This window comes from Pleurodeles waltl, chromosome 9 (genome assembly GCF_031143425.1).
Source record: "Pleurodeles waltl isolate 20211129_DDA chromosome 9, aPleWal1.hap1.20221129, whole genome shotgun sequence".
In the NCBI taxonomy this organism is placed as follows: domain Eukaryota; kingdom Metazoa; phylum Chordata; class Amphibia; order Caudata; family Salamandridae; genus Pleurodeles; species Pleurodeles waltl.
Window position 1 is genome coordinate 416,737,457 of NC_090448.1, and position 17,823 is coordinate 416,755,279.

Genomic DNA, 17,823 nt, shown 5'->3' on the forward strand with positions numbered 1-17,823 from the left:
ATGATCCACGGGGGATAGCAGGATATCCTCACAGCCTCTTGGTCCAAATGCTGACTGCCTGAGGACCACAGACATACATACCAGCAGGATACACTGATGCAGTTTGGGAGTTTCCTCTTGCCAGCCATTGTAATCTGGTACTTTATCCAGATCCTCTGAATTTTGATGGGAACCAAGGCTACAACTCCCAGAATGCCTTAGGGCAGACGTTACCTGGTAATTGTACATGCTACCAGCAATGGTTAGCCACACTTATGTTTTGGGGACCGGTACTTATTATCCATCATCGCCTTTCATCAGAATTTGACCCTAAACAAGAGAGAGAATGTCAGAAAAGAAAGAAAGGAGGTTGAATAATAGAAAGATAGGAAAAGAGTGGCAAAGGGAGAAAACGATGATGAAAAATAGTTGCAAGAGTGAGATGCAGAGGCGGGAGCTGGTGGGTGGTGGAAGGCAGAGGCATCTGAGGTGGACTCAAGACTAGGCAGTCCGGGAATTCGACAACCCTGGCGTCTGGCAGCCCCGGAGGGCACCTGCACTCTCTTTTTTTTTTTTTTAAACAAATTAAGCATTGGCCAAAACCTGATGAGTAAAAAAGGTGTAGTGTACTTACAGACTCGAAATCCCGCGCTGCCTTGGCCTGTGCCCTCGCCGCTGTACACGGTGGTCATGTTGCCCCTCTCGCAGTGGTTGGCACACCGGCCCCCCTGGCAGTGCACCTTGCAGATCATGGGCGTGAACATCACCTTCACCCTCTCGCCCTGGCTCTGGTTGGCGGCTGGTGGGAGAACCGTCAAGAGGCAGAAGGAGAGAAAAGCGACAGTAAGTGCCGCGTCCATGGCGTCTCGTCCGGTCGCGCACGTCCCCCCACCCCAAAAACCCTTTTCCCCCCTCGACCGGCTTATGACTGAAAAGCCTGCAAGTCCCAAAGCTTTTGACAGAAACTAGAGGGCTGGAAATCGACAGACGGGCTGTAACGGGGTAATGCGAGCACTCCCTCTAAACAGAAAAAAAAGTTACAAAGCTGGCTTGGAAGCAAGTGCCCGTGGAGCTAATTGAAAGCAGTAGAGAGAGCGTGCTCTGGGCAACCCTCCAACAGCAATGTTTATGAGGGACTCCATCCATTACCAGGGGAAGTTAACTCTTCTGGGGAGGGGGACTGCAGCGCGAGCGCAATGGACCAAACAGGGGTGGGGGCAGCAAAGCAGAGGTGGGACTTGCAATACCCAGCCTGACCGATTTTATGAGCTTCCTCGCTGATTTCAGTTTCATTATTTCATTTACTGCGTTTTTGTAGTCACTCATTCAACCAAGGAACACTACATAGCGCGGAACAGCCAGGGAGGGGAAGAAGACGCTACAGGCCAGGGTGACGTCAATGGAGTCCAAGCGCTTGAACTTGGATATTTGTATCACGCCAAATATTTCACTAACTTCGGTTACTGGACAGCACTCATGTGGCGTACAATACAGCTTTCCTCAGGAGAACGGTCTCCACACAATTATCAACAATAACATTTAAACAACACTCACTGCACAAAGATGGTGTCTCACATGCACACCTGTGTCTATCCTGACGCTACTCAGCAACACCTACCCTCAGGTGCCACAAAGCTCACGCAGCACTTCTACCAGGTCTACCAACTGCAGACACCACACTCAACTTTCCCCATCTAGGTCTCACTGCAGCCAACACACTTTCGAAAATGTAGATGAAAGCTGGAATGTTCCAGTGACTTCCTGGGCCTACAGGGAGATACATAAATACGAATATAACATAACCGGAGTAAATTGTGTGCCAGGAAAAGGCAAATTATGTGCCACAAAATAGCACATTTCATAATAGTATTAGTTCATTATTTAGTAATGTGTACACATGTTCACGCTGTCTAGGCGAAGGTTTCACCTCATTGGTACCAGCAAAACACCCAAATACAGCAATAAAGAACTGAAAGTTGACCAGTTAACCATTACGACAGGCCTTCCACTGCACGGCAGCACGTCACTGTGCTTTAGTAACTTTTGATCCATTTGAGCTAGAAATAACTTTTTTCTTTAAATCTGCAAATTATGCAGCAAATGATGGAGTATGTGGCCATCCAGAAAATAGTTATGCGGAAAACGCCACATCCGAAGAATTGCATAATTCTAGTAGCCCTGAACATGATACACTCCATGTTTGGCAAGGGGTATAGAAAGAATGATCCAACTGCTCTAATTTTCAAAAGCAGACTTCTTCAGCCTAATTCCTGCTTTCAATAACCATGCGTTAATCCACTGGCTTCTATCGAAGTGAATCAGAACCAAAATGCCCAGAATGTGTTAATTTTCTAGATGTATGGCAACTGCAGGGAACAAGGGCCGATATTTAGTGTAGTGTGACCTGGCTTTGCATGGAACACTAGCACCGAATGAAAATAGGTATATTGATTCAAAGGAGTTTCTGCATTTTTTCCACCTGTAACACGTCATTTTTGTTAAAATTGCACATAGTGTACAGCATATCCTTGGCCGGTCGTTTGGGTAAAGAGAACTGTTCTCTAGGGCAGAGGTCTTCAAACTAGGGGGCGGGCACCCCTAGAGGGGCCTCAAGTGATCCCAGGGGGGCGCCAAACTCTGGCCAAAAGAAATATTATACAGATAACATGCCTTTGTTTTAAGCAGAAGCATGTTATTGCAGTTTTAAAAAGGTAACAGTACTTAACTGCAATGTTTAAATAGGTTTAGACATATTTAAACATTGCCATCTTTCTAAAATAATTGTGAAAAATTCTGAGGGGGGGGCCACTGATTTGTATTTTTCAACTGGGGGGCGCAGCATTAAAAAGTTTGAAGACCACTGCTCTACGGTGTTTCTCGAGTCGACAAATTAACATGATATAGAACTTGCTCACAGAAAGGTCTCTGTTGATAGATCTATGCCCATACTTGTGTTTTTAGAGGTTCTTACATATGGAATAGACCTGTCAGAAATGAGACCCATAGAACTGTTGCTCTATACTTTTTATGGAGCACCCAGGGTCAATTTTTGGACATTAAAGAGTTTGGTCTGTCTTGCATATTAGGCATGCATGTGCATGAAAGTATGTGGACTGCAACACTTGACACACACTGCAAGTATTCAATCCCACCCCTCAACATCCAATACTGCAGCCAGAGGCTGAGATGTCATGTGCATGTTTTTGCATATGTCGGCATGGATTACAGTTGTTGTTGGATTTTGTTGACGGGCCTGACATTCCAAATGCATTTGTTAATATATGGGTGGTCTTATGAGTAGTACCAGGACCTCTGCTTTAGGTCCTAAAAGAGAGGATGTGGCACTATGGCCAGAGCTACAGACTTTATAATGGGGGAACCAGGGGACTTATTTACAAGCCCCTTTGCACCGCTGGAACATCACTTTTATGATGGACCGGCGACACACACTCCAGAGCCATATCTACGAGGCCACGTAAAGCCACCCTGCGTGGCTTTTCATGGCCTTGTAGATATGGAGTGAGGCAATGCAGTGCAAGTCACTGCATTGCTTCACGCTGCAATAGGGAAGTGTACCATGGGTGTTACGGTGGGTGTTGCCATGTAACATCCATGGCATTTGATACATTCCCATATGTACAAGATTTCGTAAACCTTGGGAATGCTTCAAAAGCCTACGCCTCCCCAGGAGAGGCGAAAGGGAAGCGCACTGAGGAGAAATACAATTATTTCTCCCCATTTTTACCTCCTTCTATGTGTGCTGCATTCTGTAGCACACATAGAAAGAGGAAAAAGCCTTCATTTACTATTTTTGTGCAGGAAGATGTCCCTTCCTGTACAAAGACAATCACTCCTACAACATAGACATCCTTGCACCATAGTGCAAGGGTGCCTGCGTTGGCACATGGCAGTCCACTGTCCGTCAGCAGGGGAGAAGGACAGGAATGTGCTGTATCTTATAGATAGGGTGCTTCCTGCCCTTTCCTCTTGACTCGGGCAGCACAGCAAGTATCCTTGCGGCACAGCCCTGCACCAAAACCTTGTAAATGAGGCCCCAGGTTCGAGGTTGGTGTTGACTCAACATCCTGTGTCTCTGGTCAAATCATTTAATCTCCCCATGCCTACAAAAATGAATATGTCCTTGTGTAATGAGTAACTGGTGCTCATCGAAAGGGCTCCAATAACTTTGGGTCAGGATTGCGCAATGAAAAACTGTGCAAAAAAAGGAGGATCTAATAGGGTACACTAGGAATGTATTGTTTGGTTCTCCGCTAAAAGAGGCATGCAATGGTCTGCCAGTTCAAGGTTTCAGGCTGCATCTTGAGGTTGGAGGGGAAATTTCCAAAAGGATTTTGGGTAGGGCTATCTACCCCTGAGATATAGTAGGCTTGCACTTAAAAAGTGTTCCGTTTATGGTAAGTGTGGTTGTGGTTGCCAGCAGACTCCCGAATTAGCAGAACTGTAATTCCCACCAACCTAGGTTCTTCTTTGCAAACAGCTGTACTTCTTTTCTTTTTCAGGAGTTAACAGTAGTGCCCTCGTTATGAGTTAGGGTAGCTTCAAGCCAGGTTCGAGCAGCTCGTCCAGGCCTGGTGTTATTCTTTGAATGTGGTTCATTTAGGTTTTTTTTTTTTTCCCCTGATCCAGATGCTAGACTACAACTCCCAGGATGCAAAACAAAACAACTCGAGTCGATAACCTGTACTCGTGCTTGACCTTTTACCACTTGAGATCTCTGGGATTTTGAATAAGTTACAGCACTTGGGGTGTTAATCTTATGGGAGTTATTTCACCGAAACGGAGTTTTCATGACCTTAATGCTGAATGTTCTATTTATTAATGCCTTTGTATATAGTACACACGTTTTCTTAAATTACTACATATCCGTGACATATTACTAACTACTAGCGTACCAAAATATGCAACAATATATATAGAGGTGCATAATGCGAAGTTTACTGAACAGGTAGAAAGTGCCAAGGCCTATAATAACTGTTCTCTTGCAAAGCTAACACTCCCAGAAATTGGCGTCTTTTATTTAATGACTGGAGCAGTCTAATAATCGGAAAATGCCTTTAATATGAAAAGTGTGCCACCGCACGCTCGTACCTCTCATTGCAAGTGAGTAGTAATTTCACATAGCCACAGGCTTGCTACACCGCCGCTGCTGAGATTTAATTGGTCGCCTCCTCCCGTCTACATGAAGTCACAGACACAGCCTGCTATGGCACTCTGATCTGACTGCTCCTTGCCTCACTGGCCAGACCCCAGCTAGATTACTACCCCGCCTCCCGACCCTTTCGTACAAATCACAGGGGCCACCTAAACTGGCCATGTTGTGCACACACCTGTCCGGGGTCTTAGCTTGGTTTCTGACATGTTGAACTGTATCACAGTCTGGAAACACTTCCCAGCTGCCCAGCCAACATTTCCAGATGAACAAGCCAGGGCATAGATAGGCTACGTCAGCACTGACAATACATTATAGCGTTCTCCCATTGCAACACTCTTGGCTGTTTCCGGATCACGTATGAATATACTTCCGACATTTTTAAAGTGGATCCATCCGAGGCCATTCGTTAGTTGTGAATCCACTTTCATTTTTTAGACTTTTCATTCTGGGACTCGATGCTGAAAAACAATACTGTAATTTCTAGGGTGTAAAAAAACTAAGATTAAGGGCTGATGTAGGGAAAGGCAGTTCACCAATAGTGAGTGGGAGTAACGGCGTTAACCTTAGATGACCTCCCTTTCTTTTTAAAAAGCAATCTATGGACTAATGTGTCTGACATGTACATATTGTCCTTTGCGAATCTGTTACCACCTTCTTTGAGGAATTTGTAACTTTTCAAGGGATCGCAATCTCTACTATTTGTAATTAACAAAACAAATTTAGTGTTCAGAAAAGCATTTCTGAATTGCAGAGGGGGCTGGTACATTCAAAATTGTCATTTTTAGGTTGCAAACATGGTGATTTATGAAATCACAGCAGTTGTGGCAGCAAAGTCCTTTAGCACATCTGATCCTCAATGAGATACTCAACTTTTACACAGGACCCCTCAATAGAACTATCTATGCTAGATCATCCAAGTATTATATGGAATAAAATACACTCAACTGTGCATTTAGAAGGACCATGTTTCAAATCCCCACAGAATTCCATTAGCTGATAAAGGTACATGACCTTTGGGCCCTGCTCCTTCTATGGTCACAAAAACCCAAAGGGATTTGCTATTTCAGTTCACTGTCATTCTGTGGTGATGTGGTCCCAGTGAAATGTACAATGCAAACAGCCCCCAGCATTGTGCCTTATCAGAAAACTTCTCAGTGATATTATGGGATCACATTGACTTTAAAATGGTTGTGACAAAATGTGACCAAGTTTGAAAAAAACGCTTTCAGTGATAACCCCAAAAAATATTTCGGTATTAGTGAAAGTTCAGAAATTCTAGAAAATATTTAAAATGTTAAGATGAATAAGAAAGTCTGATCCATTGGTATAGCAGAATATGACCTTCTCATTCATGTGCTCTACCTCTTTCCAAAGATGGATGGATTCAGGAAGTCCCCACACAAGGCATGCAGAGTAGACACGTTTGTAGGAATATATGAAAAAGGACATTTACACAAGTTTGGTAGTTTTCCATTATGCTTGGTATGCGACATTCCTGAAATATGCCATTATGTAGAGTCACTTAATGACATGCCATTTGCTGCAAAAATGTAAGGTGAACCCCTCATTTGCTGCAAAAATGTATTGAAAACAACAGAATACGAGCTGCTGTTGTTTGAGATGCTTTTGTTTGTTGTACTACTTTTTACAGTGAAATACCTAAGCCAAAAATATAGTGCTAAATGGCAGATTTGAATGTTGCACAATTACGTGCAATTTCACACAATTATGCCGAAATTACACAAAAGAAAATTATGGAAACTTTGAATACCCCTTTAAAACCACAAATATAGAAAATAAATAAAATAATTGCACAGATATGCTGCCTGAAGAAAAATAAGGGCATCAACATTCGACTTAGGAGAAGCTAATCAGCTTCATTGGTTATGACCCAGTAGGGCAGCGTAGAGTGCATTTTGATACATGCAGGAAGAATCTCTGCTTGAGACAACATGGACCAACCTTGGAATTGTGTGGAATTATGGAATTGGCCCGATGTCCCTGTTTGTGCACACAGTGCAGCTTGTATGTAACAGGTGTGCCGGCTGCAAACAGGGGCAATGCACACTCTTATAATGAACGCACTGGCCCCGGAGCAGCCGCAAACTCACACTGCTGTGGGTGGGCGACTACGCATCTCAAAGGATTATCACAATTCTTGTCAGGGTGAACCCTCAAAGACACCAAATTAACCCGAGCTCTACCCTCCCTGGTAGCTATGGCACAGAGCAGACAGGCTTAACTGAGGGCAATGTGTAAAGAATTTATGCAGTACCATACCATAAAATCGAAATGCTAAACTGTAAAAATCTCAAACTAAATTGAGAGCAGTGCATTTTAATAAACAAAATGACATAAAAATCATAAAGCAATCTAATAAGGGAAACCTGAGATATGATTTTTTAAACTTTTATGTAGGAATTTGACTCTGATCGCAATTGATCGTGTCGTATATACCAGCCAGGTCAAAGATTTTATTTTCTGACCTTTATACTTAAAGTCCCAATCCACAACAGGAGTGCACTTCTAAAGCCCACCCAGGACCTCAGGGGAGGCCCTTAGAGACTTTCAGGGTGTCAGAGTCCTAACAGCAGGGTCCATTCCAGGTCTAGTGGCCCATGATCAGCTGGGCATTTGCAGGAAAATGCCTCTTGGAGCTTGTTGTGACCCTGTAGCTTTAATAGGTGGTCAGCTTTATGGCCCTTGGAGTCCACTTCTTTGTCCTGGGTATAGGAGAGATCAGGTCAAGTACCTTCGGTCTGTTCTCAGGTCACAGACAGAAGGTTCTGTCATCTTCTGATGTTCCTCAGGTGCAGGAGTGTTCTGAAGTGAGTGCCACATTAATGCCTAGCATCAGATGGTGGACTAGAATCACTTTTGGGTGAAAGCTCCGAGGGCCAACCCAGCGCACTTTGGGCATTTTCAAGATGACAAAAGTCTTGAGACACACTAAACATGGACTCAGATGGCTAGGGTTGTGTGTAGGGGATTTATTATGGTAATCCTAGTGTACACCCTATGTTTTAGGATTTCCAGCTTGAATGTGTTCCTACTGGGGAGCATGGCCTATTTACTATATTCTTCCACATTTGCTGTTCACTCACAGAGGTCAAAATGTCAGGCTCTGTCTTCCTACGATGCTTGGTGTTTACTTTTCTTTCTCTGACTCGAAAGTGAAAGGATTTATGTGACAATCGTGCTGTGAAAGCAAAGGCTTTTTTTCTAGCACACAACATTTAAATGTGTGTAAAGAAACTGTCTAGATATTTCAGAATATATCAGAATTAGGAAATCACAAATGAAACACAACCTTTTATAATTCTGAAGTGTGATGGAAACAAATATTTTATTAAGATCAATACACTAGGTGATGGCATTTCCACGTTATAGTTTGTGAGCTGTATCCTCTTATCAGAAAAACAATATGTCTCTGCAAATGTAATGGCGATTTCAGTTGAAAATGTGTTGTTTGTAATAGCAGTGTGCTACTACACCATGCATACTTAACTCTACAACAATCCACTCCAGTATTTTTCACCCTGTGGTCTGCGGCTCTCCCAGAGTCCATGAGACATTCTCAGGGGGTCTGCAAGTCTTAACAGTGCCTAGCCCAACACATCTCCAAGCACTGAAAGACTTGGGATTGGCTGGATACAGAAATGCCCCTGGGCAGTCATGTTACACAAGAAATGTGAATGACAGTGCAGTTGTGGCAGGATTAAAAAAATCATTCAATCACCATTCAGCTCTATGTGTATGCTGCAGTGTGATCGACTCTAAATTATTATCATGCCTCAGCTCATATTCACTGCTGATGTTATTCACACTGAGATGTTAAAGGGGCAGATCTGTTGTGTTCCCCTCCCCATAACTGGTCATTCCGCCTTGCCCACATGCGAAGAGCTATGCCACATATATGTTGTTTTGAGACTGAACTGCACACACACACGGGCAGCTCCGGGCCTCAGCCAGCCGAAAGAAACTTTGAAAATTCATATGGAGTGCTGCAGTGACCCTCACCGTCTTCAGGTGGCATCTTGCCCTGAATAAGTAAAAAGCACTGGCAAAGCCAATAGGTCTCGCCTTCTGATCTACTGGCTTTGCCAATGGTTTTAGCAATATATTATTGTAAATGCTTTGCATATTTTATCCACATAAAGGCTTGAGAGTCAGTGGATCATAATTGTATTCAGATTACATTTGCATTCAATCCATGGCCTCTTCTCAGTTTGCACTTACTGAAGTTCACATGTGTACCATTTGTAATTAGCGATTCTAATGTATGCACTTCAGTGAAAGAAAGCAGAGGTCCTGACTACCCTGCCCCCCCCCCCACTATGACACCTCAGGCTGTGATTATAGGTCCTGTGCCCTTAGATGTGGAGATGCTGTATTTGTTCCCCAGAAAAGTTGATTCAAAATTAGTTGAAGTCATTTGGTCCCTGGTGAAGCTGAACATGATATCCTCAGCTTTTCGGGGAATCAAATGTAAAGCGAAAACAACTGGTAAGAGACAATAATAAGAAGCTCATGGAGGATGGAATCATGGAGAGTGGGGGGTAAGGAGAAGAAACAGGAGGGTGGAAAAAGCCACATGTGGGGCACAGGTGGTGGGAAGCAACATAATAGTGAGAGAAAGCAACATGGAGTGTAGTGGGTGCACAGAAGCAATACGGATGGGGGAGGAAGGGATCAAGGAGGATAGGAGGAAGAAACAAGATGGAGGGAGAAGCACTTGGGGCCCAGATGTGGTAAGCATATGGCAAGACAGAACACATTGGATCACATGGGGTGGTAGCACAGAAGTGATAAGGGAGAGGGAAAGTAAAGGGGGTGGGTGTGAAGCAACACAAAGGGCATTGGTGGGGGGGAAACAACATGGATGGTGTAGAGAGGGAAACAAGAAATAGGGGAAAACAGCAATATGGAGCTGGGGAGGTAAAGTAAAGAGAGCAACAGTAGTGGGCTGGGGAGAAGCACTTGGGCAAGAGAGAGAGCACACCATAGAGCCCGGAGGGGGAAGATAAACACACAGGGGCAGTATTTTTTAACTTGTGGTCTGCGGACTCCAAGCACCAACCTTCCCATTACAAATAAAATTTAGATTTTTGTATATTTTTCCAGTTACGAAATAATAAAATAATTTTTAATTTGAGTATTTGTTTGGTATGTGCTGGTTTGTGTATGTTTTGCGTAGCAAGGCTCAAAATGTACGAATTGCCTGGGGATCCCCAGCTTCCAGTAGTGACTGAGTGGGGGTCCTTAGAACTCAAAAGGTTACAAACTGCTGCTCTACTCCACCCTTTGCCACTCCACTCTACAACACTCTACTCCACTCTATGCCCCTCCACTCCACAACACTCTACTGCAAGCCACTCCACAACACCCCACACCACCCTATAACACGCCATTGTACTCTAAAACACTCAACTCTCAGATACTCTACTCCACGTCATTCCACTCCATTCTACCCCATTCTACTCCACGCCTCTCTTCAATACGCCACTCCACTCATTCTATGACACTCCACTCTACTCCACTCTATGACATTCCACTCCACTTTACACCACTCCACTCTACACCCCTGCACTCTAACACACTGTACGACAGTCCACTCTACAATACCCCACTACACTCTACACTATGACACGCCAATCTATACCACTCTATTTCTTGACACCCCACTCCATTCTACGTCACTCCACTCTATGCAACTCCACTCTATGCCACTCTATGACACGCTCCTCCACTCTATGCCCCTCCACTCCATATCTCTCTACTCTATGCCCCTCTGCTTTACACTACTCCAGTGTATAACACGTCACTGTATGCCACTCCACTCTATAACATGACAGTCTATGACACAACACGCTGTGCCACTCCAATCCACTCTACAACACTCCACTTTATTTAATGACACTTTACTCCACACTGCGCTATGCCACTCCACTCTACTCCACTCCCCTCTACAACACTTTACTCCACTCTACACCACTTTATGCCACTCCACTCGATGACACTCTACTCTACTCTTCGCCTCTCAAGTTTATGAAATTCTTATCCACTCTATGCTGCTCTACTGTACAATACTGTACTCCACTCTATGCAACTACAACACTCTACTTCACAACTCCCTTTGTCACTCCATGCCACTTTGCTCCACTCTACTCTGACACACTACTCCACCCTGCCACCCTACACCACCTATGCCACTCCATGCTATGAAACTCGATGCCATTCCACTGTATGACACTCTAGTCCACTTTATGCCACTCCACAACACTCTACGACACTCCTTGTGACAACACTTCAATCAATGACACTTCATTCAGCTGCACTCCACTCGATGACACCCCGCTTGACAACAATCCACTCAACAACACTCTACTAAATTACACTGCACGCCACTTTATGCCACTCCACTCTACCACACTGTACTCCACACTATACGACTTCACTCTATGACAGTCTACTCCAATCTACACCACTCTACTGAACAACATTCTACTCCACTCTAGGCAACTCCATCTACACTACTCCATGCTACTTTACTCCACTCTATGCCATTCCTCTCTACTCCACTATAATATTCAACACTCTACTCCACTGTATGACACCCTACTCTAAGACAGTCTATGCCACTTCACAACACTCTCCTCCACTCTACACCCCTCTACTCTATGACCCTCCACTTTCTTCCACTTTATGACACTCTACTCCTTCCACAACATGCCATAGCTCATTGCCACTCCACTCTCCTCTATGACACTCTATGCCATTGCACTCTGTGCCACTCTATGCCACTCCACTCTAACACACTCCACTCTACTTCACTCCACTCTTCGACACTCTAGTCTACCTTATGCCCCTCCACTCTACTCCCTCCACCACAATCCACGCCACTCCACTCTATGCCACTCTACGCCATTCCAGTCCACTCTATGCCACTCAATGCCACTTTGAACTTCACACCACTCAATGTCACTCTACACCCCTCCACAAGATTCCACTCTACTCTACTCCACTCTGTCTCAACATTCTATCCCACTCCACAACACTCTATACCACTCCACTTTACAACACTCTACTCCTCTCCACGTCACTCTCCTCTATGCTAGCATTGCTGAACAGCAACCGCTCTGGTTTACAACATGACTGAAACACACGGGCAAAGCCAATAGCTCTTGCATAGGAAAGACCTACTGGCTTTGCCTTTGCTTGTTAGGTCTGGCAATATCAAAGACCTTTTGATATTACTAAAAGTTTAGGTATAAATTAGTTATAGAGGCTTTCAGCAAGCTCTCTCTGATTGGGCTGCTATTGTGCCATTCTTGTTTTTCTTCTGCCCACTACGTCCTTTACTATTGGGCAATAAGTCAGCCCACTTCAGCCGCTGGCAAACATTATTGTGAATAATGGCATTCTGCCATTTCACAAAGAGGCATGTCAATTCTCATAGTAGTACCCTTTAGTGCCAGGGACTACTAAGGCAATGTGTGCATTTTGAGCCCAAAAATATTCTTGGTTTTAGACATTGTTTTTAGATTGTTGAGGGCCTGGAATCTTCTCCAAAAGCATGGCAAGACAAAACTAGCACTGACAAAGCGAAAAGGCTGGTGGCTAACTGACGACCTACTGGCTTTGCCAATGCTTGTTCTCATGGTGGGGCAATTGCCCTTTGGAGACTGCAGCATGCTGATGTTCCTGTCCAAGATGTGTAAAACATTCTATCGAAAAGAGAAATACTCTGCGTTCGCCCATAGAGACATTTCAGTCGCACAACATTCCTCCAGCTTATCTAAATTTCTTATCCTGAGTGGAATTAAAATTGTTTGCAGAATTTCGCTAAATTTAGGAGGTTTTAACACCCTCTGTGCAAGAACGGTGAACCGCTGGCCACCATTGTGGATACGAAAAAAGTGGTTTGCCTTTTTTTGCGTCCATGTTTCAGGAAATAAAAAATTGTATTGGCCTCTGCTTGGCGCTCATGGTTTTAAAAAAATGCACATGGATTGGCCTGCGCTCAGTCTCATTCTTTGTGATGGTGAAATACATATTTTTGTAGGTCATTCCAAAATTGAACTAGCCTTCCGAATACTCCCACTCGTGAGAAATAATTACAACATAGCTCTCGAATATGGACTAAAAAACAAAAAAATCCGACATATCCTTTAAATTATCTCCCTGGTACCACTCCACCAAGACACATAGCCAGAAAAACCATGGGGCCTGTTACTTTTTTAACATTGCAGCTTTGTTTAAAGATTTGGCACCATCTTCTCTCTGTCCTCTATTAAGGCGATTACATTTTTCTGTTCTTGCTTAGCTCTCTGGAGCACAGATCTGTCCCGATAACCCAGAAGGACACGTTCCAGTTCCTGCAATGAACCCACCCTTGAAAGCAAACGTCCTGTGGGAAGTGCGCGCCTGTGCCTTTCATTAAAACGCATGTCTTGCTGTACTTCAACAAGAGCGTACAATGAGCAGTAGACAACACAATGAGATCCCGTGACGCATGGTTTGTTATGTGTCAGTTAAGAAATCGGTGTTTAGATTTGGGTATTTTACGCTTAATTTTACTTTCATTTTTTGGGCACTGGACATTGTTATTGTTTTCTTTAAATTAAAGCCTCATGAGATAATCAACAAGCGTTGAAAAAGCCAATAGGCTTGGGTTGAATGTGCGACAAAATATGTAGCATTGGGAAATCAGCGAGAGACGCGCGAGCGCCCCCAGAATTGGAGAATGAATCCCTCCAGCTTGTCCCGAGGCCTTCACAACACCTCGGCTTCATTTTAAAGACAAAAAACAAACCGCGCACACTGGTTGACGACTCCAAGCTGCTGAAACGCCATTTTGGTGAATTTTCAAAATGAGGAAAAGCGTTTGCTTGGAACAGTTGAGGAAAACTGGCAAATGAAAAACAGTATTATGGTGAGACAGCAGGAACACGGCACAAGAAAATAGGTAAGAAGCAGAAAAGCGCAGCATTAATGTTGAGGGAGGAGGAAGACATATGGTGTAGTTAAGGGTAGGGGTAACAGAGGTAGGGGGAGAGGTACTGCCGGGGGAGCGGTGGTAGGCAGGGTTAGAGATACTAGGGCGGACGCAGAGGTACTGTTAGCAAGGGGTACTTATTAAGGTATAAGAAGTGGTAGTGGAAATAGAATGTATGTGGTTAGAGGCACATGGGTATAGGCATGATTGGATGCATAATGAATGCATAAAGAAATGTTGATATATGTAGAAAGAGATTCAAAGGTATAGTAAGAGTAGAAGTACTAGGCTCTAAGTCTGGCATAGGTACCATGCTATAGGTATGGGTATAGACACTAGGTTCTACTTAAGATGGGAGTTATAAGGTATAGGCAGATTTACAGGGCAGGGATAAAAAATAAACATGCATAAGAGATGGGCAAGGAACCTACAGGTATACAAAGAGAAGAGCTGAAGAGGAGAGAAAAGATTGGGGTGTGTGCCCCCACAAATGAGAAAAAAAGTGGGTAGGGAAGGAAGTCACGCAAAACGGTGGGTTGAGGAAGTTAGCCAATTAAAAGTGGAGCCAGGTACTTAAGTGATCCTGCGAAAAAAAAGACTCTTGGCATTTGTCCTACATAAAGGGTATTCCCATGGACTGACTTGATGTCCTGGACAGGCAATTCATTTGATAGAAAAATCAATCTAACAGGCTTGTGAGGAAAGTTTCTCCAAAATCGTAGTATTACCTGTGATTTACAGCTCTTAGACATAGCAGACATGTAGTTTGACGTTCTATATAAAACAGTAATGATGATTATTGTTATGTATGGGTCTCATAGAGATCCATAGGTGTGAATAACTGGATTCTAAGTGCAGTAACTCATTGCTATGACATTGCAATGAGTACAGGGAATACAAGGATGCTCTGGCTGGGGTCTCTGAGAGCAGGCCTGAGCAGTGCTGGTGCAGAGCCCGGCTTTGGAAGCAGCAGGGATGCGATGGCACAGAGTGGTGGGAGGAGTGGCAAGAGGCCAGGTACTCTTTTTTCTTTTACGTATTTAACAGGAAGGAGAGGCCATGTTATGTGTGGCACCCCAGTTACTCATCTGGCCCTGTGCGTCATTCGAAACTTGGGGTAGATGATTTTGGTGGCCAAACATAACGTCATAGATGGTTAAAAAGCTCTTGTTAAAAGCTCGTCACTCAGAACCCCTCTGTGTAATAAAGATTCCCTGTTATTGTTATTTACAATAACCCACCTATCATTCTATGTGCTTTTTTATCGCACCCATTGAGGGCCTATATTGTGACTACCGGGCTATAAGTCTGGTTGCTACATCATAAAGGAATTACATCCTGCTCTGACAGGGCTCTTGGAAAGCTTGCCAGTGCTGTGCTGGAGAGAACAGAGCACAGCTTGGGAGGGGAGAGGGAGGAATGGCTCAGAGGGTGGTGCTGTAGGTGGCGGGAGGGCAGGTATTATTATTTTTTTTTTGCATGTTGGACAGGGAGGACAGGCCATGTTATCTATGGCACCCCCATTACTCCTCTGCCCCTGGATAGCAGATGTAAGCAAATGGAAGGTGATTTGGGGGGCCATCATATCACAAATGTAGAGAAAAATGTGTAGAAGGGTTAAAAGTGAATAATGGGATTATTTTTCACGGTGGAGTTCTTAGTGACATTGTAGATACTTCGAGCTTCGCTCCTGTTTTCTATTTGATGTCGCTCAGAGCCCCTCAATAAAAAAAATCCTTGTCATTCACCAATACTATTGTTTTTGTAAATATCTTTATAAATTCATAAACTATTCTTAAGACTGGGGTAGTGCTTGCATATAGCTATCAGAATATGACATCGGCTAATATCCCTAATAGACGTCTTGACTGCTCTGCTCTCTTCTGGGAATACTACAGCCTGTCTTTTTGGCCTTGAGTGGCTATTGAAGGGTCAGCAGTCCTGACAGCACCCTATGAGAGTTTATGAGAGGCCTGTGGTCTATTTTTCTGCCTTGAGCTGATATCGCGCCTATGTTTATCACAATATGACATTAACTAATGACCTATGGAGTCATGCAAAAACGGTCTACAAGAGCGCGATTAGAGGCGGTAAGTACAGGGTGGTGAAAGAAAGAGTCATAAGGTGGTCTCCAGATTAGGCAAAACTGAGGTTGGAAACTTCGGCATTCAGCGGGGCTGGTGGCAGACTCCGAAAACAAACGTTGACCCCAACACCCCCCCCCCCCCCCACCCCACACACGTAATTGTTTGCAAATGCAGCACGGGCCCCATATCACCTATCCCATGAGGGACTCCTTGTTCAGCGGAGGGAGAAAGGCTTAAAGTATACGACGTCCTCGCACAGAGGATGGCTTGCCAGAGAAAATACATGAGCGACAGAAGGCGGCCATGTTGCTAATATTAGCGCAGTGGCAGTCGGGACAGTTGTCCTCTCGGTGGGCTCGACGCTGCAGGGCTATGTCTGGCTGGTGCCATTCACTATATTTTCATTAGCAATTGGACCCAAACAAAGCAAGCAGCCTGCAATCAATCATTCCCGGCCCCTTCCTGGTATGTTGTTGCTTGAAATCCGTGGCATCTAAACGAGTCCAATTTACTGAGAATTGTTTTGTTAACATTACAAATCCCTTCCATTACTCGAAGCGATTTCCACACTACACCCAAGGCGACTGATTGCGTCTGGAAAAGAATGAGGCAGACATGGTTACGGGTGCTCTGGGAGGGTAACGGTCCCGGCGGTGAAATTCTTAATATATTTTAAAACAAATCAGCTCAAGCCAATAGTATTTCATAGGTGCCCACTAGCGTCGCTCTCAGATGCCAGGTAGCGGTGCGCCCAAACACCAAGGCTGTTTCGTCGTCATTCCACCTCATGTCCCTTTTTCCCTCCACTCCCTGCCTTTTAATCTCACTCTTGCAAGTTCCTTTTTATTCCTTTTTATTCGTGCTTTATTCCTTTGTCAGCGTTTCCCTATATGTTTTTCCTCCTTCCTTCTCTACTTTTCTTTCTCTTGATCTGTGTCAAAAGATATTAAAAAAAAAGTCCTGCTCCCCAAAATGAGTGCCAGAGCCAACAACTGCAACTTACCGTCACAAATTAAGCGCTGAGACGCATCAAATATGTTTGTTATATTGGTTTGCCTACAATAATCTTGAAATCTCAGGAACCACCTCATGAATTCAGAAACTGTTATCCTGACGGTTCGACTCGTACTGAAGATGTCATCCAGGAGGTCTCTGTGAATTGTTGACAGAGGCAGTTTGCCCTTTTGGTGTATATACACCCTCAGATTCCATTCTGTTTTTTGTGTGTTTAATGTATTAACAGATGCAAGTGTCTGTGGTGTCACTTGGCTGCCAATCAGATGAGGAGGAATACCAGTGGTTGCTTCTGGGACAATCAGCAGGGGGATGGGCAAAATATTTTGCCAAAAAGCAAACTCTGCGCAATCCGCCAATGAAACTATTTCACACAAAAATTGAACTGGCTACTTTTTTTGTGAATTTGTTCCACTGGGTGAAATGTTGTGAATTTGATAACAATTTGCATAGTTTCTGGAATTCTCCTCCCCTGCCCACCACAGGAACAAGCAAAAGAATAAACTCAGCAATGCATCTGACCTCGAAAAGGTTCTTTGCATCATCTTGACCTTGCCCATATTGCCCATGTC

At 44.1% G+C, this 17,823-nt stretch overlaps 1 protein-coding gene across 4 annotated transcripts in view; it reads right to left on the bottom strand.

Moving 5' to 3' along the window:
- LTBP4 (latent transforming growth factor beta binding protein 4) overlaps nt 1-17,823 on the bottom strand; it is a 922,370-nt gene that overhangs the window by 491,095 nt on the left and 413,452 nt on the right. For all 4 annotated transcript variants that reach the window (XM_069207205.1, XM_069207206.1, XM_069207204.1 and 1 more), the window contains exon 5: nt 614-781. In XM_069207205.1, coding sequence (XP_069063306.1) covers nt 614-781 — 168 coding nt within the window. The remainder of the gene's footprint in view (nt 1-613; nt 782-17,823) is intronic.